This window comes from Danio aesculapii, chromosome 22 (genome assembly GCF_903798145.1).
Source record: "Danio aesculapii chromosome 22, fDanAes4.1, whole genome shotgun sequence".
Lineage (NCBI taxonomy): Eukaryota > Metazoa > Chordata > Actinopteri > Cypriniformes > Danionidae > Danio > Danio aesculapii.
Window position 1 is genome coordinate 17,861,337 of NC_079456.1, and position 21,828 is coordinate 17,883,164.

Sequence of the window (21,828 nt, forward strand, 5' to 3'; positions counted from 1 at the left end):
TTCGAAAGCTGTTAATTAACAGATATTTTTACAGTGTAAATGAAAAATTTATGACATTTTATATAAATTTTATATAGATTATAGTTCTACAAAATTAATATTTAAACAAAAGCTTGTTCATTCATGCATGTCTTTGTTTGTCATTGTACAGTGTTTCACTTTTTGTATAATTAAATGGTACTTTAATAATTACTAATAACATTTGTACATAATTTCAAAATCTAAAATGTATATTTCGTTTCCTATATTGTAATTCTGAACATTTCTATAAATCATTATGTAAGAGACTGATCATTCCCTGCGTGTGTTCATGTTTGAAGGAGTCTATGGGTAAAAATGCAGATGGGAAGGCGTATGTGATCACGGGCATTTGGAATCCTAACACTCCTGCTTTCCAGCCACTGAACGAGGACACGCCGAAAGGTAAAGAGCTAAAACATGGTCCTCTGAAACACCAGAACACTCCCACTCAATTCTTCATCAGTTTACAGTTTTCACACTTTGTCTGCTGTCTATTTTTGTTCTCGCATGACTAGCAGTTTTCAGCTGGCTTGCTATTCCAGGAGACCTTTCCTAAAATGTCACATCTTTCGATGTCAGAAGTACACTTTTCATTCACTTTCAGCTCAGCTTTATAACAAGTGTAATGTTAAAGTCATTAATGTATGGTTGTGTGTCTAGTTGAGCATTTAATTTTCTATTCTTTATATATCAAATAAAAATATATGGTGTATTATTAATATCTATACTTAATTACAAGATATGAATTCTATACAGCATTTATTGGAGTTAAACATTATACAATCATACTTCTAAACAAGTATTGTTTTTAATATAGGATGTATATATTTTTTATTAATGCATTTTTATTAACAACATAATGATATATAGTAAGTGAAATGTACATAAACTTTAAAAAAAATCTAATTTGTCTTGTGTACATTTATTTAAGATGTATGCAATTAATTCACTAGTTGTGATCTTCATATAATGTATAATAATGATTTGTTTATTAAACTTATACACTAACTAATATAACCTTTTTATTCATTTATTTCAATTTCAGCTGTTTTCATGTAGTTAATCTTCATACTAAATTAGCTAAAAATAGGGCTGGATGATTTGGCCTAAAATCAAAACTTTTAAACATGATTACGGTTAATGAACGGTTATTATTTTTTTTTTATAACATTTTTTGGCCTCCTAGTTCACTGATAAGTTTTATAACAGTAATTATGCTCACATATTACAAGTGAGAGATGTTTGAATGAAGGGTGCATTACTTGATTTAAAATAACTGAGGGAAACACACACTATCTACTACTGTGTCTATGATTATTTATTGAACATCAACATTGAACAACTGAAATTAAAGCACAGATTGCCTAAATCGAACAGTCAGTTTTTTCTTTAAAAAAGCGAAAATAAATAACTTGCACTTTTGTAAACAAAATAAATTATTTTCAGTGTTTTTCATATTAAAAGTAGAAAATAAGCAGTATCATTTCTAAATAAAATAACTCCTGCATATCCTGTAAATAATATCTTAAACGGTCTATTTCTTGCATCTTCTGTAAACAAATATTTTAATGTAAATAATAATTTTAATGTAATGGAAAATGCTTAAGGCATCTCTGGCGCAGCTTCCAGTCATTGTCAATGCAGTGCAAAAGTAAGGCTTAAGAATGGGTCTATGGTCCTACTTGACCTGAGACCAGATGTGGCTGCAAAGTGGCCACACAAGTCAGCCTCAGCTCTTAACAGAGGGTGGGTCATGTGACTCCACATGCTGTAGAGAAATTAATTGAAAAAATTGTCCTGGAAAAATTAGATTGATAATAGGTTCTGAATGTCGATTACTTTTAATCATTACGATTAATCACCCAGCCCTAGCTAAACATATATTTTTATAGACATATTAAAGAAAAGAACTGATTAAACGTGAAATGTTTAATTAAATAAAATGACTGACAAACAGTAGGACTGTGATACAAAAATAACATCTGAAGTATAGGCTGGATTCCTGGAGGGCCACAGCTCTGCACAGGTTTGCAAAAGAGTCTTGAACACTTTGATTAGTTGGATCAGCTGTGTTTGATTAGGGTTGGAGCAAAACTGTGCAGAGCTGTGGCCCTCCAGGAATCCAGTTTGAGACCTACGATCTAAAGTATTACAATAATAATCAGGGTGTCCGCTGGGTCTTAAGTCTTAAAATGTCTTAAATTACAAAAAGTACATTTTAGGCCTTAAAGTCTTAAATTCACTGAAATATTGTGTTGTAGGTCTTAAATAATTTTAAACAGATCTTAATTTTGCTTTGTCCAAGTAAATACTCAATCGGGCTGACATCCATCCAATCACCAACAATCCATCTCAATAAAAACTTATTTTTTATATTTAAGTTTTTTATTGCAAGGACAATTCCTTACAATTCACAACAGCTATTAAACATTTTATAGCAAATTTCCCATTAAAAAATAAATAAATAAATAAATAAATAATTATTATATGATTCCTCATGAAAATCCCTATAATATAACGATTTAAAAAAAAAACATGCACATGTCTGTACATGTCTAAAATTGAGCTTTTAATGGTCTTAAAAGGGTCTTAAAAGGTCTTAGAGTTGACTGTATGAAACCTGCAGAAACCCCTGATAATAAAATTGCATCTGCATTTTAAGTGTTTTTCATTTAGCGTCTGTATAATTGAGGACATAAAAACATTGAGTTTAAGTATAAATAAAAAACTAAATAACTAAATGCCAAGATGTATGTGAGTGGTCCAACATGGAACAGTAATGGCCTCTTTATTTAATGACTTAAATTACTAGAGTAGCATTAATCCTCATAGTATGTGTATTGTTGATTTGGTATGAGGCCAAACCGGAAGCTGTGTGACTCGTAACGGCAGCTTAATGTTCTGTTGTCAAATTATATGGAGTTTACTTAAAATTTAAATTCCAGTCTGCTAGATTCAGATAACCAAATAGCGTTTAATTCAGTGACCCGAGTCAACCTGAGGTTTTCATTTCAAGTCTACGCTTTATTTCCCTCTCCGTTTTGGTGGTTTTGTGTGCGTTTGTAAGTTCCACCACCGGTTATTTACCACTCCATCTTTCCCACCGCAACCTTTTCTGACCCGACTCTATCGTAATTGGAATCTATTTTCAGCCATTCCCTCATAAATCTGCAACTATTGTCGTCCTTGTTTCCTGTTAATTGAAATAATAAAACCGCCTCAGTGGAAAACAGGCTGGATTTCACTGATTTGTGGTGCGTTTCACTCAGCGCTCTGCTTTTGTTCATAATTACAGGGCTCACCTGAGCAAGAATAATGCTAAATCTTTTTTCAGATTAAAAGAAAGGGTGAATTTTTGAAAATAACATTCTTTTTGACCTTTAGTTTCAGTGTAAATGATGAAACGTGTCATATGAAGATCGTTTTGCTCGGAGGAAGTCTATAAAATGCTGCTGCCAGGTTTTTAGCACATTGTTAGCATGCGTTTAGTGCTTACATGTTATGTGGCTAACATGGTAATACTTTTTGCTAGCAGCCTTTAGGTCTTTTAGCATGTTGCTAGCAAGATTAAGCATAACATAACATTAGCATTAGCATGATTTAACACATTGCTTGCGTCTTTAACCTGTATTTAGCAGCTCTTTTGCTGAAATTTGGCTTCAAAATGAGCATACAGCTTCGTTGTGATTGATTACCTTCCTAGCATTTTTTGCCATTTTGCTAACACAGTTTAAGACTATAACAAAAATGTAATATGCCGTTTACATGATTTAACACATTGTTAGCATATGGTAGTAGCATGCTTCAAGCTCAATTGAACAGATTGCTTACATGTTATAATAAACTGACAAGACACATGTTTTTAGCAAGGTGTAGTACACCACTAACATGTTTTATTAGCATGATTTAACATTACTTGCTTCTTTAATGTTGTTAGGATGACATTATTAATAAGTTGCTACGATTTATTGTATCAGTCATGATGTGTCGCGTTGTTAGCATGATTTAGCATGTGTCTAACATCTTTTAGGGTTTGTTAGCTTGAGTTACAAAGAATGTATTAACATGTGCAACATGTTTGTCAACATTGCTAGCAAGATTCCTCAGCATTTGCATGTTAACATTAGCATTAGCATGATTTAACACATTGCTTGCATCTTTAACCTGTTTTTAGCAGCTCTTTTCTTGAAATTTGGCTTCAAAATGAGCATATAGCTTCGTTATGATTGATTAACTTCCTAGCATTTTTTAAGCCATTTTGCTTACACAGTTTAAGACGATAACAATGAATTGACAAGACATACATGTTTTTAGCACGTTTGTAGTACACCGCTAGCATATTTTATTAGCATTATTTAGCATTGCTTGCTTCATTAATATTGTTAGGATGACATTGTTAATAAGTTGCTACAATTTAATGTATCAGTCATGATGTATCACAATGCTAGCATGATTTAACATTTGGCTAATATCTTTTAGGGTCATGTTAGCTTGAATTACAATGAATGTATTAACATGTGCAGGCATAGCATGTTGTTAACATGTTTTGTCAACATTGTTTGCAAGATTTACCTCATCATTTACATGTTAACATTAGCATTAGCATGATTTAACACATTACTTGCACCTTTAATCTGATTTTAGCACATATCTTTAGCATTATGGCACATTAATGTTAGGTCTTGCTAGCAGTTTTATCATGCTACACTTAGGATGTGTCAAGCACGTAGGTACACCCCTGCAGTGCATCATGGGAGTGGGCAGAGCTAAAAGCTCTTTTGCTGAAATTTGGCTTCAACATGAGCATACAGCTTCGTTTAACAACCTCCGAGCTCACAGCAGGTTTGACTTTAATGGTTTATAAATTAAAAATCACTTTCCCTGTGGAGAAAATGAATGGATTTTTAACTTCAGGATCCCAACTGTTGCACTCTATTACTGTTTAATGTTTTTCCTGCACTCATTAAGCTTTTATAGTCTTGTGAACGGTGAGTTTTTCTCCTCCTTCAGATAAGCAGGTCTACATGACTGTGGCGGTGGATCTGGTGGTGACCGAGGTTGTGGAACCGGTTCGGTTCCTCATGGAGGCTCTAGTGCGGGTCTATCCAGCCAATGAGAGGTTCTGGTATTTCAGCAGGAAGGCCTTCTGTGAAACCTTTTACCTCAAGCTCAAACAGGTATAATCCCAAACCAAAAGAACACTTACAAATTATTCAGAGATGCACATCCAGTGAGGTCTGTATGGACAATGTGTGCTGTATCAGTATGCATGAATGATTGGGGGAATTTCATGATTCTGCCGAAGACGTATTTCACAGTAAAATCTAACAAACTAAATCAGTTGGAGTGGTAATGTTAAGTAATGAGGCCTGGGTAACAGTAATAAACAGCGGGGAAAATAAATATTGAACACGTTATGTTTTTTACTGGGAATAATATTTCTAAAAGAGCTATTGACATAGAATTGAACCAGATTTTGGTAAAAACCCAAACAATACAAACATAAAAATAAAACAAAACAAAAAATCTGAAAAATTGGTTATTAGTAATAACAATGAAATGACACGAGGAGAAAGTACTTAACTCTTGATATGTAATTAATACTTACGCTTTTTTGGTGATGACAGCTTAAAGACGCTTCTCACATAGAGAATGAAGTCTCATGAATTGCTCAGGAGTAATTTTTTTTTTTCACAGACTTCAACGTAGTGTAAAAATCTTTAGGGTTCTGTGGGTCTTGTCTATCAAATCTGATCTTTATTTTGTATTTTTTTACTGGATTCAAGTCAGGTCATTGGCTGGGCCATTCCTCAGCTTTATTTTCTTTCTCTGAAAGCATATGTGCATAGATACTATATATGAATGTTTAAAAATTTATATTTAAATATGCTGTAGATTTATACCCAAATATTGTCGTGAAATATTAAGTTTCTAATAATATGTATATTGTTTTAGAAGAGTTTTATCAAATACTTTAGAATATTAATTGCTAATTATGTAAAATATTATTAGTTATTATTTAATTGTAGAAATTCAAAATAACAACACCATGATAAATGAATACTATGAAAATGTCCTTGCTTATATATTTTCAAATCATATAATCAATCAAAATTGTATGTTGTAAAACTAGGGCTCCATGATATTGGAAAAATCTGCGATACATGTTGCGACATGAATACAATTTCACTAGATGACTTGAATAGCTCTATTTGTAAAGAATTCATTAATCTAGATTAGGGGTGCCCAAACTTTTTCTTACAAATGGCCAAAAACCAAACTTGATTGAGAGCAGTAGGCCGAAGATATGTATATCCAACTGAATTACAAAGTTGCCATGCATAATTCACTTATTTATTTTAAAACAAATAGGAAACATTACTTTAATCATATTAACTAATGCATGATATATATATATATATATATATATATATATATATATATATATATATATATATATATATATATATACATATATATATATATATATATATATATATATATATATATATATATATATATATATATACATATATATATATATATATATATATATATTACATTTTATAATGGCCATTTATAACACAATAGAGTTTAATGCCGAATACATTAGCCAAGCTGCCTTTGCCTTGATTTGCTCACTGAGGACTACTGAATTGTAGTCTATACGTTGAGCAACAGTATGTTCATTAAAAAAAACTGTGTTCATTCACAACATTTAATTGAATTTTTAATTTCTGTAGCTATAAAACAAATCAATGAAAGGTTACGTTAAATTAGAAATGACAATGTGTATTAAAGGCATTAACCCCAACCCTTCCCAAAATTCTTTCTCTCTACTTGGATCAGATGGAGGGCAAATCAAAGGTTACCATGGACCAACTTTGGCCCACGGGCCCTAGTTTGAGCATCTTTGATCAAGATTGATTGGGATGATGTAAACTAAACAGAGCAGAGATAAAGGTTAAATAAACAGCACATTATGGTTTTCTGGGGAGTCTAACAGTGTTCAGGTACAGACAATAGAAAAATAAGTTGTATAATTACATGTTCTTCAATGTATATATAATTTTTTTATTATTAAATTTACAAGTGGTTATATATGTTTGAACCCCTCAAATTCTCACAGTCAAAAGGCTTAAAAAATACACGATAGACTACTATGGTTAAACTCTGCAGTGACTCCACAAACTTCATGTTTTAAGTTCTCTAATCGACTATAATCCCAATTTAACATAGCACATGTTGCTATGTGAGTATTGCGAATGTGCCAATTGCTACAACGATATATTTTGCAGCTGTATTTAAAACTATATTGTCTATTTGGTCTATAAATAAAGTAATATTCATCTAATATATATGTATATATAACATAAACAGATAAAGATTGTATCAGAAAGGAATTATTTAAAAAAAGAAACACCAGTGAAATCATTTTATTAATCGTCATCTATAATTTTCCTTCGACAAACTCTCTTTTCTAGGCACAAGTTTATTTTGTCAGGCATGCACGTTAGCAGCTATACAAACCTGGAGGAAGGAAGTGTGCTTTGGTGAAGGGTGAACACGAGCAGTAACTCCTGGAAGCTGTGAAGCGGCAAATGGAGGCTTTGTATAATTCGTGGCTTAATAAGAGGCCCGGCGCTCATTATCATGCTCAAGTAATTAGAGCTTGCAGCCTCCATCTCTGCCTGATTGCCTCCACAGTTATCTTATCGCAGAGAGAAAGAATGCCTGCGCTGTAGTTAAAAGCTAATTAAAAGATAATATTATGGCGTTAGCGATAGACCCAGCCCATTCTCAGCGTTATTTTATTATTTCCTATTTGTTTACGCTGCTCATTAGGCACGAGGAATTGGCGTGTAATTATGGCGGCTGTAAACATCATTCTTCGCCTGTAGTACAGTTGTGAATATGCAGACGGCAGTTTAACATGAGAGGTAGAAATGTTTTTTTTTTTTGTTGGTTTTGTAGGTGTCGTTGCTCTCACTGCTTGTTTAATTTTCGTTTCACGCGTGTAATTATGTATTTGCTGTTTTCCCTGAAGCTGTAGCGAAGGTGAAGCTAACTTTGAATGATGTTCTCTTTAAAGGAACAGCTCTTCTTAAATTGTCACATTCATATTTCTGTCACCCTATTTTTGTAATGCATCTTGATTTACAGTTGAAGGCAAAACTGTTATTGTTTTTCAAGTATCTCCATAAAGAATGATGCTTCGTTTAGAGAGAGGAAATTTTCATAGCATTTCCTATAATGTTTAGTTTTTTTTAGAGAGTGTTATTTTTGTTTAATTTTGATGGAATAAAAGCAGTTTTTAATTAAAAAATTATATATGTTTTAAGGTCAATATTATTAGCCCCCTTAAGATTTAGTTTCTTCGATTGCAGATCAAAATTACTATTGTTTAATGGCTTGCCTAATTAACCTACTTAAGACTAGTTAACCTAATTAACATAGTTAAGTATATAATTGCACTTTAAACTGACTGCTAGTATCTTGCAAACTAATTCTTAAAATATTATATACTGTCATCATGGCAAACATAAAGTTAGTTGTTAGAAATTGGTTATTAAAAATGTTATTGTATTAAGAAAATCTTCTTGGGAAATTATAATTATTTTGATATCAACTGTATGTATTACATGTACAAAATAATTATGATTTATTTGAAAGCTGTGATGGATATGGTAATACATTTTATTTTAATGTATATTAATACAATACATTTTATACATAATATATATTCATAATAATTTATTACCAATATGTAATTATTTGTCCAATATTTTTAAATAATTGTATGTGTTTGTGAAGTTTATTATTTATTCATTTAATTAGTTAATTAAAAAAAAATAATGATGTAAATATACATCTAAATATTCATGCATGTATATTGATGTCAGCAGTATTAATATTTGAAATATTTATGTTTTATTGATATAAAATATTAATACATAAGGTAATATAAATAAATATATAAATAAATAAATATATCTAATAACTAATAACTGGTCTAATAATTTTGACCCGTGATCGTCATACAGCCACGTCGCACTGCTACGAGTGTGATATTACGTTTATACAACAGTTCGACGGCACAATCGTGTATATAAAAAAGAAAATCAAAACCCTTTTGTAAGGGGAACTACTTTCTTTTGCCATTCATTCACATCTACAGCTGACGTCAGAACAGCAGACACCGTTGCTACTTCACAAACGTCACTTTAGAGCTAGTATTTGAATGATTCTCTAGCGTAATGTCTACAGTGATGACTAAACAGGTGATTTTGCTGACATTTTAAGATTATAAGGCTGAACGGCATTAAATGCCATCTCAGTCTACAGAGATTTCCAAGTATTTCTCTGTTGCCATCGGGAGATCACAATTTTTCTATGTTATAAATACAGCACTACAACATACAAAAGAGAGAGATCGACTTAGACAGTTATTTACCTGTTTAATAATGATTTGATAAGCTGTAGTTTGAAATTATGCTGTTTTACTCTTAGGACTTATTATGCAGTCTCTGTTGCCATCTTGTGGATGAACATCGTTAGCTGTCTTTGCTCAAAGACAGGCTAATGACATGCTGTCTCTCAGAAATTATAAATATTTTAAAATAGGCACTATCCTTATAAATAAACTGCATAGTTGCAATCTAAAAAACTACTTTGTGACTAAAAAAGCCTCGAAAGTACATCATGTTGTCCAACAGCAGCAATATTTGTCAAACTGTAGAGTGTCCTCTGCTTTTCATGTGTATGTGGGCGGAGTAATGCACAAGGGTGAAGGGTCAAGAGGCTGGACGAGTGCTGTTACTGGCAGATTATTGCACGGCTAGCAGCCAATCAGATTCAAGAACCAGAGAGAACTGTTGTATAAACATGAATACAAATACTAAATTAACAAAACAAACTCATTATAACTACAATACCTATTTGTCATTACTAAAATGTTGGACGTAGAAATCCTTGGAGTATTTTTACATTTTACAAGAGTAACCTGTACATTTTATCTGCTTTTTTGTTTAATATGTTTTATACAGGGTTCAGCATTTTTATTTATATATTGTCTTTGCACTACAGTCTTTTGTGTGATTCTTTTGTTTGTTTGCTGTTTGTTCATGCTGTTGTGTGTTTTAGGGCTCAGTGAAGGGCAGTCAGGAAGATGTGATGTATGAAGTGGTGAGTCTGGAGAAGCACTCAGAGTGTGGGTCTAGAGCTCGTGGCCGTCTGCAGTCGCCCACTGAGGAAGAGGAGCCAGAGGAAGGTAGGCGTTATCCGAGTGCTTTTCTGTGTTTTGTGTTTGTTGCCATTTTGAGCTGAACTTCTTTAATGGAGTCAAATCCTACACTTTTTTTGGTAACTTTTTTTTTTCTTGAGGGCCAGTTAAAATCAGCGTGCGAATTATACATTGACGATCAGGGAGGTCAACTGTTTAGGTTAGTTTGTGTAATACATGCTTCAGCCATTTATGTATTTATTTTTAATTACATCTAGTTTAGTAATAAAACGTATTTAAGTTTTCAGCATTTCGAGGGATATTTAGTGTATTCTGACCTACAGTGTTCTCTGATTAGCTATTTCAGATGTTACCGTAGGTTAAACTACAAACTATGCGTCTAATTTGATTTATTTTCAGGCTAAATATAGATACAAACACCTATTTTACAAAAAAACAAAGTCTTGTGAATACAATGTCTGTTGGTGCTCTAAATCTGCCACTTTTAGACTTTTTTTCTCGAAAAGACTGATTGGTGCAATTATGCATTAACAATGGTTTGAACCGTTATAGGGGTGGTCAAAAGTATTTTTATATTATCTATTGTTTGTATTATTAAAATTATTATTTAAAATGCAGGTCAGAGTAAAATATTTATTAGTATTAAGCAACGGACCCCCATCTTGTTTTGACCTCCTTCAAGGGGCATCAAGCGTTAATTAGTGGGGTCAATCCCCCTCAAACCCACCTGTAATTCGCACCCTGGTTATAATATGCCACAGGTTTAAAAACGTTTTTTTTATTATTTATTTGACCATTTTCACACATTGTGTCTCAGTTCCAAGAATTACAGGATATAGGCTTTTTGCTGTTGTATCTTTAAGACGTATATGCCGATGAGCTGTGTTTTACATGACACCATAAAGTAACAAGTAGCAGGTTAATTTTGGAAGATTCATGCACAAACATGGCGAAATGTACAGCTGAAGTCAGAATTATTAGCTCCCCTGTATTTTTTTTGCCCCAATTTCTGTTTAACGGAGAGATTTATTTTTTTAAAGATTTTTTTTCACCACATTTCTAAACATAATAGTTTTAATAACTCATCTCTAATAACTGATTTATTTTATCTTTGTCATGATGACAGTGAATAATATTTGACTAGATATTATTCAAGACACTTCTATACAGCTTAAAGTGAGATTTAAAGGCTTAACTAGGTTAATTTGGCAGGTTAGCGTAATTAGGCAATTCATTGTATAATGATGGTTTGTTCTGTAGACTATCGGAAAATTATATTGCTTAAAGGGGCTAATAATATTGAGCTTAAAATGTTTTTTTTATTTTTTTTTTTTTATTAAAAACTGCTTTTATTCTAGCCGAAATAAAACAAATAAGACTTTCTCCAGAAGAAAAAATATCATGGGAAATGCTGTGAAAAATTATTTTCTCTGTTAAACATCTTTTTTTTTTTTCCTGGTATAAAGTCTGAAAGTATTTGTTTTATTTTGGATAGAATAAAAGCAGTTTTAATAAAAAAAACCTTTTGAAGGTCACTTATCAAGCCATTTTTTTTAAGTTGTCTACAGAACAAACTATTGTTATACAACGACTTAATTAACCTAGTTAAGGCTTTAAATTGCACTTTAAGCTAAATAATAGTATCTTAAAACAGAAATTTGGGAAAACAATAGAGGGTGCGAATAATTCAGAAGGGCTGATATTTCATGAGGGCTAATAATTCGACTTCAATTGTAAATATCCATCCATCTATCCAGAACCTTGAAATGCTAAATGATTCGATGTCCATGTGAGTTTGCAGACATGCGGATGCAGAAAGAACAGATTGCCTTGGCAGTGAAGCTGTCGCAGGACCATTTGTTTTTATGTTTTTTTTTTTTTTTGCTGTAGATGTCAATCCTAGCACATCAAGTGAATCAGACCGTCCGTCCAGTTTTTTTTTTTCTTCAAAATTTTACATGATCAACAACATTCACTCCAATTGCATTTCTCTGCCTGCGGTTTGGCAGCACAAATCCATCGCAAGCTTTAATTTAGTCTCGGCCCGTAGCTCCAGGTGAAGTGTATGAGCCGTCTGTCTTTTTCTCGAAGCAGAGACGGCCTGTGTTTTTGACAGGGTGCCACAAGCCTGAGATGTGAAACCCTGGCGGCTTTCAAGTGCTTATCAGCGCCTGCTTCAGAAGAATGGATTCCAATTTGGTTAAGTGGTGTCGGCTCTCGGGCTCTGTGTGCCTTCTGACCAGCTGGAACTGGATGTTTGGTTTTGTTTAGTTTTTTTGGTTCTGCTCAGCTGATTCTTCCAAACAGCATGGAATAATGTAACAAGTAGAATGTTAAATTATCACTGAATGCACTATTCTGCATTGTTTACTAACTAGTGTCTATGAGCGGTGTTATAGTTGTGGTGCTACAGTAGGTGTCACTTTTCACTTTCTTACCAGCGTTATATATATATTTTTTTTTTCTTTTGGTGTGTTTTGCTTTACTGTAAAAATGCTGGGTTCAATGGATTTGGGTTGGGAAAACACGAAGGAATTAAGCTAACTTATTAGTTTTTTCAAATTAAAGTGGATTGAACATAAAACAATTAAGTTGTCCCCCAAAAAATCAAGTTGAAGTCAAAATTATTAGCCCTCCTGTGAATTTTATTTTCTTTTTACAAAATTTCCCAAATTATGTTTAACAGAGCTATATTTTTTCTTCTGTAGAAAGTCTTAATTTTTTTAATTTCGGCTAGAATAAATGCAGTTTATATTTTTTTAAAAAACTATGTTAAGGTCAAAATTATTAGCCCCCCCCCCCAAATAACAAACCGTAGTTATACAATGACTTGAAGTGGATTGAACATAAAACAATTAAGTCCATAGATAAAAACAATTCTAGCAATATTTGTCAACCTCTCTGTCTCTATTAGAGGTGTCAGTGTTAGTATGGTTAAAAAACAATATTGTCTTTACTATAAATTGCTTTAGTATATTTTCATGTGGGTGCCTGACAACTGAAAATAGATCTGCTAGCGGATATCTCTGTCTCTGTTACTTTTTTTACCTTTAACTTTTTTGTTAACATTTATTATAATTTATTTAGGAAATGCACTTTCACATTCTGATTCCAGTGTCTAATTATTATTGTTAAAATGACTATAATTAAATGAAATATTCTTAACAATTAAATATTATGTGTTCTTTGGAGGAGTGTATTTGCATTGTGATGATATTATATTGTCACTTTAACATTGTATAATGAGTTGTATAAAATGGTCTTAAAATGACAATAATATTGTTTATCGCAATATATTTTGGTGCAATATATCGCACAAAAAAAAAGATATCGTGACAGAACTCATCATATTTTAAAATGACTTTTGCTACTCATATGTTTCCATACGAAACATTTTAAAAGCATTGTGTGATTTTTATCATTAGTTTTTGTTACTTTTAATCGTTAACTTAAAAGGTGTTTTCAGTTACCAGTTGAAAACATAAAATTACCTGAAATGGCCACTTATTTATCGCCGTGCATCCTTCATTTATTCACCACCAACATGTTTTCCACCTACAGCTGCGTTTAATAAATCAAATGCTTGTCAACAGTCTAGCTTTTCTGTGGACCTTTTCAAAATGAATAAATGGTTGCTTTTTTATTCAGCCGTCCTCATCGAATCTCATCTTTTGCTCTGTGCAATTTGTTCCAACCCTTGATTTCTGTGCTGTACAAGTAAAGTCATTGTTGTTTTTGGAAGCGTTCGCCCTCGCCAGCTTTCTGAGATCTATTGGGGAGGCAGATGGAAAAGATTCATCCACCCACATCTGCTACCGAAGCGCCATGTCACCTTGCGACAGAGACTCTCTCTGCTCAAGGCTGGTCTCTCTCTCTCTCTCTCTCTCTCTCTCTCTCTCTCTCTCTCTCTCTCTCTCTCTCTCTCTCTCTCTCTCTTTCTCTCTTTCTCTCTCTCGCTCTCTCGCTCTCTCGCTCTCCCTATCTCAATCTCTCTCCTTGCAACGTTGCCAAGGTACTTGTGCAGTAAATGTAAAAAGAAGCCCCTTTAAAGCGTTTGAGAAGAAACCACTGTGTTCCAGACCTCACATCAGGGATTGTAAAACGTACAGCATTTGAGGCTCTTGCTGGAGGTCATGAGCATTGTAAATGGGCTCAAAATGCAATGCCATGTGAGACCCATAAATTCATCCTCCCTTTCAACTTCATATTTGTTTTGATTTGTTAGAAACAAATTCTTGCCTTCATTAGCATATAGTTAAGATTGTCGGTTCCATTTTTTTAAATATAGGCATGAAAATATGATGCTCAACTTAAATATTTGTCAATCTGGTGCATAGATTTAAGCTTAGTCTTAAAGGGCCATGAAACCCCCCTGTCTCAGCAGGGTGTTTTTACACCTCTAGTTTAAAATAAAGTCAGGAAAGTGGGTGAGTCCGGCTTTGTTTAGGTGGGAGTGTCAAGTGGCGAAAGAGGGAAGGGTTTGCATGTAAAGGAGAGTTTCAGTTTCGAGCATGCGCTGATTTTTTGAGGCAAAACAACACACAGACGCAGGGAAGAAAGACAGTGTCTTTACATGGACGTTAGTAATCTAATTATTTGCTAAATTTTTAGTTTGTCGACTTTAAATGCAGTTTGGCACTTTCACTTTCATTCAGGAACACCCCTTGACAAACGAGATATTGGATGCGAGAAACAGCTGGAAGAGTGTAGTTTTAATGGAATTTAATCTGCATTTCTCGGTAACTTGGATGCACTCGGTAGGTAGCGTCAGAAAGCCGCGTGTATAGAATATCCTGTCACAATCCCTGTCCTGCGGCGAAAATCCTACATGATGGTAATAGTTTAATTAAGGTGTTTACATTCAGAGAGCAGCATCTACTGCAGATCTTTCATCCCACATAATATTGTAGTGATATAAATGTACTGTAAACTTAGTAACTAATTCATTTTGACTAGGGTATGTCTTTAAAAACTGAAAGAGTATGCACCCAGCTGCACTCTCATTGCAGGGAATTAAAAGCTAAACCTTTGTTGCAGCACATTTATAAATGCAACACTGATGACCCATGTCTCCAAACAATTCTCCTCCTTCCACTTGTTTTAATTGCGATTGGCAACACAGCATGGCGTCTCTCTGCCATCTGCGTCTTCAAAGCTATATCATGCATATTAATGAAGTTGCGCCTCATTCACAATAGAGCGTGCTGATTTGTTCGAACCAAGTCTTTCTCTTGAATTAATGATGAAAGCTCAAAGACGTCACGTTGTACCTGCCGTTACAGACAGCCAGGACTGATATGCTGGAATTCACACAAGGATCACTTCGCTGTGACGTAGCTTCTAAATTTCTTTTCAAACCGGAAGAACGAATTAGCTCGAAATAACGCAAAAACAGCCAATTTTCACTTTTTTGTGAAATATATGTTTCCTAATAGTGTTTTTAGCAGCGTTGGACATGTCAACATCTCAAAAAATGTGTCTTGGTGTTTCGTGACCCTTTAAGCTTGTTTTAAAGAAGACACTTGTCAGATTGAATGAAAAACATTGAAACATTTAGATGACTAAAGTTATGTGCCTTTGTTTATGAAAATAATAAAACATACATGTATGTTGTATTATATTATTTAAAATATGTATTTTATAAAACTGATTTTACCCTAAAATGAACAGGAAATCAAAGCTAAATATTTTAAGAAATGATATTCTAAATTTGAAGTTGATATCACAAAAAATTTTCTTTCAATAAAATTAAATTAAATTAAAATGAAACCAACAGATGACTAACAGTTTCCATTTGTAACCATATATAGGGGCGCCCCCTATTTTCCCCAATTTGTTTTTATTGTTTTAAAATATTTGTAAAGTAGACATCAGATTCTAAAGTAGTATGGATAGTTTGGTGGTTTTTAATTTTAATTTAGCTTCTTAAAAACTGCTTTGAGAAACCAGGAGTGTGTGCTACAGTTGGTGCTGCATCACAAACTGAGAATCTTACTTTTTTCTTATTATTGAAAACATGTTTTGACCATTGCTTTCTAAAATATAGAATAGATTTTTGTTTGTTTGTGTGATATTTACATGTGGATTTCTGTAGCAAAGTAATACTTTACGACTCTTGAGTATCCTTGTCGCAAATTAATAGATAACTGTTGCTCAGTAATATGTTTCCTTTTTTTATAAATTTTTTAAAAAGAATTTCTCAACAGGAGTAAAACAGCAGTTTTTTTTTCTCTCTTTTCAGTTAAAAGGCTAGAAATAACAAAAAACAGTAAAATACTTCTACTCTTGACAAATACATTCAAATAAATAGAGTGCAATAAAAAATACTAGTTTGCAGATGAAGGCCAAAAGGACGAGACTTTCAGTCACAGCAAGAGAAGTAGATCATTCCAGATGTGTGATCATTTGTAATAATTACTGTTCTTCATTTTATAGTTGTTTTCCACAAAATAAAGGGTTTTTGTAGACTTTTTAGCATGTAATAGCCAACAACTAAAGTCCCTTCAAATTTTGAACAAGAAATATTGCCTTATTTCTCAAAAAAAAAAAAAAAAAAATCTCATATTTTGTGATCTTCACTGTATTTCCAATCACAGTGCTTTCATTCTTCTATAGTTGTTGCAATCAACCAACCACATTGCCGTTAATTTTCCTCCAAATGGCCATGTTGTGAATGCCGTTTTTGAGATATGGACTTGGAGGGCAGAGTGTCTGCCGGTCGGCTCTTAATGACCTTTGCAGACATTAAGTCCAAGACATTTCCTTTATCACCTCAAGGCGTGACAGTAATCTTGGCAGTCCGCGGCCATGACTAATGCAGGTGCGTGTGCTGTATAACTCACTCCAGTCTTCTGGATCCTGCAAGGACGCTTCTGTAATTTTGTCTGAACACTGTTTCATGGGAGTCGTGCAGCATCCTAACATGAGTGAAGTTTGCCCGCAGTCTACACACACAAACACACACACACTGGTGGTCAGTGGTGACGGGATGTAGCTGGAGACTCAGGGCGAAGACTATCACCGGGGGGTCAAGACTTAAGATCTGAGTGTGACTTGTAAACAGAAATGCACCACTCTCAGTCTGCTCCTTCTTGCACATTGATTGCATAATGTCATTTTTCAACCCCTTGTTTGCAGCTTAGTTTTTGTGTACACCTTTCTGACACAGTTTTTATATCCTTTTATATTCCAGTGTGAGTGATTTTTCAACTTCACAATGGAAGAGTATACTTTACAAGGCTAACATATTTAACTGTGCATGAGACAGAGATGAAGGAAAATAAGCACACAATGTGAGCATGATTGATGGAACCGCTGCTGTTTTGTTTGTGTTCACTCTCTGGACCTCTATTTAGGGATCACACTTGGCTCCTTCGTAGTCAAAAGTGACAGAAGCCTTGAGATTTGTCTTTATCATTTCTTATGACGGTTATTTTGACTGTCTAACATATACACAAGATACTTTGTGCTGTTACTTTTTCTTGTATTTTTGTCTCCGTTACAGTATGTTACATGGCAGTGTTCTTAAAAATAGAAAAGCTCTGAAATGTGATGCATAAAGAAGTTTTCGGTGCTCTCAAAGCATGACTTTATGAAGACTCAAACTATTTGGTTTTAAATCAGTAGTTCTTAGTGTGCATCACATAAGCAATGATTTCAGTAAACTAGGTTTTATGGACTCTTTTCACAAGACTGTTATGACACATTTAACGGTCAAGTTTTCTGTATTTTAATTAATTAATTTTAATGAATTTAGTTTTAATTTCTATTTTTAATATAACATATGAACATTTATATGTACAGTTGAAGTCAGAATTATTAGCCATCCTTTGAATTTTCTTTTCTTTTTGAAATATTTTCCAAATGATGTTGAACAGAGCAAGAACGTTTTCACAGTATGTCTGATAATATTTCTTCTTCTGGAGAAAGTCTTATTTGTTTTATTTCGGATAGAATAAATCAGTTTAAAAATTTTAAACACCATTTTATGGACATAATTATTAGCCCCTATAAGCTATATATTTTTAGACAGTCTCCAAACCATCATTATACAATAACTTGCCTAATTACCTTAACCTGCCTAGTTAACCTAATTAACCAAATTAAGCCTTTAAATGTCACTTTAAGCTGTATAGAAGTGTCTTGAAAAATACCTAGTAAAATATTATTTACTGTCATCATGGTAAAGATAAAATAAATCAGTTATTAGAAATGAGTTATTAAAACTGATATGTTTATAAATGTGTTGGGAAAATCTTCTCTCCGTTAAACAGAAATTATGGAAAAAATAAACAGGGGGGCTAATGATTCTGACTTCAACACTTTATATTAATGTATTATATCATCTTTGCTTCAAATTACAAAAAACTAATTACTAGTGTGTGGTGTTTGTAATGCAGCGTCTATGGGCAGGACAATAAATTTGACGTTGTTCTCTCTTATGGCTGCTGTTATCAGTCTCAAACTGTTTTTTTTTTCCCTTGTTTTGAAGGTTTTAATAACACCATCGAGGAATTTCTCTTTTATTTCAGCAAATACAATTGTATTTACGGCTGATGCGAACAAAGAGTCACATTCGGACAGCTTTAAAACAATAGATTTTATCTATTTTGCTTTTAATGTCTTTGAACTAGTACTGCTGTCGATTAGCGCCACCTCCTGGGCTGATTATTTAAAAAATGCGATCTAATAGGAATGAAAAACAATTATTGTATCGTTTATAAAAACATGCAACTTTAAGACTTTTTAAAAAGACTTTTATTATTATTATTATTATTATTATTATTATACTACAGTACATATTTAAAGGAATTGAAGTTGAAATGAGAGAGGGAGATGGGTTTGGGATTCCATCAGCACAGTTGCGCTTTATTTGTCAATTAGGGTTGTCAAAATTATCGATTTCGGTACTAAAATTCTAAAAATGACCGATCACAGTTTAGCACTGAGTGCGTTCTTTAACACTGCTGATTGGCCATTTTGTTCATGTGCTTAACAGAAAATGACTGTAATTGGCCATTAAGGTCATCAGTTAATCACTCTTCAATGCTGTTCACCGAGTGCAAACACAGATACAGGGACATGAAGCGTTTCAAAGCTGTGAAGATCAGTCAATCCATCAGTGTATCGCTCTTATGTCAACTTATAGACAGACCAGCAGATGGACGCATCTTTGAAATGCTCCACTGTTCCTGTATCTGTGTTTGCACTTGGTAAACAGCAGTAAAGAGGGGTAAACCGATGACCTTCACAGCCAATCACAGTCATTTCTGATGAGCACGTGAACACAATGGCCAATCAGCAGTGTTAAAGAATGCATCAAATTTGCTGGAAATGGACATTTTTGACATTTCTGTACTGATTGGTACTAAACTCAATACATTTGAAAACACTAATGTCTGTACATTTACAAACAAATTTGTACTTTTAAACCTCTTGTCAAAAGTTAATGTTATCAGGCCCCCCCAAAAAAAATTTGTATAAATTATTGGCCAACAAACACCCCCTAATGATCATTTTCCATGTTATCATTATCAAAACAAGATGTTAGCATACATTGATCCTTGGCTTTCACTCTACAGATAGCGACAGTGAGATCTCAAGCGGGACAGGCGACGTGTCAAAGGACTGTCCCGAGAAGATTCTGGAGTCCTGGGGAGGAATCCTCAACAGATGGTAAGGCCTTCTGACACATTTAAAGTTTGCGGTACGGCCAGTCCGTATTGAACACGACTGCAGAAAACAAGCTCTGTTGTGCTGCAGTGACACCATCTTGTCATCCTCCTGTCAGGCAGGGAAACCTGTTGGCGCGACCCAAGGGTCTGTCTGCTCTGGTGAAGCCTGGGATCCCGGAGGCCTTACGAGCTGAAGTCTGGCAGCTCCTGTCTGGCTGCCATAACGATCAGGCCCTGCTAGAGCAATATCGCATCCTCATCACCAAGGTAAGAGATGACAGCCATTACTTTGTGCCTCTAGCATGAATGCTGCTCACACATTTATGGATTTTTTTTGTTTATCGTTAAAATGTCCTACACTTTTGACAATTTGAGCAAAGAAGGATCCATTTATTGTCATTATCAATGGAAGGGCACTGAATGGAGCTAAATCTTTAGTTAAGAGTAGGCCCACACAGAGCAGAAATCAGCAAATTTGAGCCAAATTTTGATTCATTGTACTTATTTACTTGTATGAATGTGTGTAAATTATATTTGTTCAGTTTTGATTTTATTTTTAAGAGTTTTATTGAAAAATATGCAGTTTAATCAAATTATTTATGCGTAATGCAATTTGTAAAGTAGTATTTTCTTTTTTTGGTGTACTGGATGTATTATATGAGGGTGCTGTCACACCTAGACTTTTGTTTCAGAACCTGTCTTGTTTCCCCCGTTAGCGCGGTTCATTTTGCATACGTGACACTTGCAATTGCGCTCAGATCCATGCCAAAACAATCGTCTGAGATTGCCTGAATGAGTTGGTCTCGGCTTGATTGAAACAAACTCTGAAGCAGATCAATTGTAGTGAGAAAGCAGTACGATCCGAACCAGGTTATAGCACAATGTGTATTATGGATATGTAATAGGCATATGGCTATATGAGGAGAGAATTATGAGCAGGGCGGGATGTCATTCCTACCAGTAAATGTGCATTTAATGTCAATGCGAAAGTGAAAGCATGCTAACTATTACCGAGAGCTGTTTATCCGTTAGGAAAATTGACCAAACAGCAGTCTTGCTTTATCTGTTATTTCTCTCTATAATGTAAAGCCTATAATGCATAATTCTAGCCAACTGCTATGTATGAGAAAATCTTACCTCTGATTTATATCTGGTGACGATGTCTGTGGTTGTCACCGTTCAAAATGAGAGCGCAGCTTTTCGCTTATAATGTCTTATTGCTTATAGTCATAAATTAAAATAAGGATGCATGACAGCTGAGCGGGACAAAATAAACAGTGAAACTCTGAATGTGAGGAGGGTTTACTCGCACGTGACTTGTTTTAGCTATTTTGGTCCGTTTAGAAACTTTGCCTTGTGAAAGCAAACCGCACCAAGAACAAAGAGAGCAACAATGTAACAATTTTAATCCCTGTTTCGGAACAAAAGAATCAATCCACATGTGTGAAAGCACCCTGAGAGAACTGCTGTAGCTTTGTTTACCAAGCAAATGGTTCTAATTAGATTTTGTTGGTAAACCTTAAATAAAATGTTCGTTATTTTTTTATTTTATGTTAGGTGTTCAACTACCACACTCAAAATCATAATTTTTGCCGCATAATTTAGCAGATTTTTATTTATTATTATTTATTTATTTTTGTTATTACTATAATTTTTTTAAACCAAAGTTTGGCTCAGAAATGGCAAAAAAGTGCAGATTTTTACAGTTAAGAGTGAACTTGTATGCTTTAGTTGTTTTTTTAAAGGGGGTAGTTCACGCTAAAAATGATTATTCTTCCATTATTTGCTCATCCTTCACTTTTTTTAAACCCGTTTGAGCTTTTTTCTAGATATACTGAACAAGGTTATAATAGTTTGTTTTTATTTCATTTAGATTTTTGTTTTTTTAAG

The 21,828-nt window shown here is 33.7% G+C and overlaps 1 protein-coding gene across 1 annotated transcript in view; it reads left to right on the plus strand.

Annotated features, from left to right (window-relative positions):
* The window catches only part of rabgap1l (RAB GTPase activating protein 1-like), a 160,883-nt gene that overhangs the window by 25,509 nt on the left and 113,546 nt on the right, over nucleotides 1-21,828 (plus strand). The window contains exons 9-13 of the mRNA XM_056448360.1: nucleotides 321-423; nucleotides 5,032-5,198; nucleotides 10,165-10,291; nucleotides 19,846-19,939; nucleotides 20,055-20,205. Coding sequence (XP_056304335.1) covers nucleotides 321-423; nucleotides 5,032-5,198; nucleotides 10,165-10,291; nucleotides 19,846-19,939; nucleotides 20,055-20,205 — 642 coding nt within the window. The remainder of the gene's footprint in view (nucleotides 1-320; nucleotides 424-5,031; nucleotides 5,199-10,164; nucleotides 10,292-19,845; nucleotides 19,940-20,054; nucleotides 20,206-21,828) is intronic.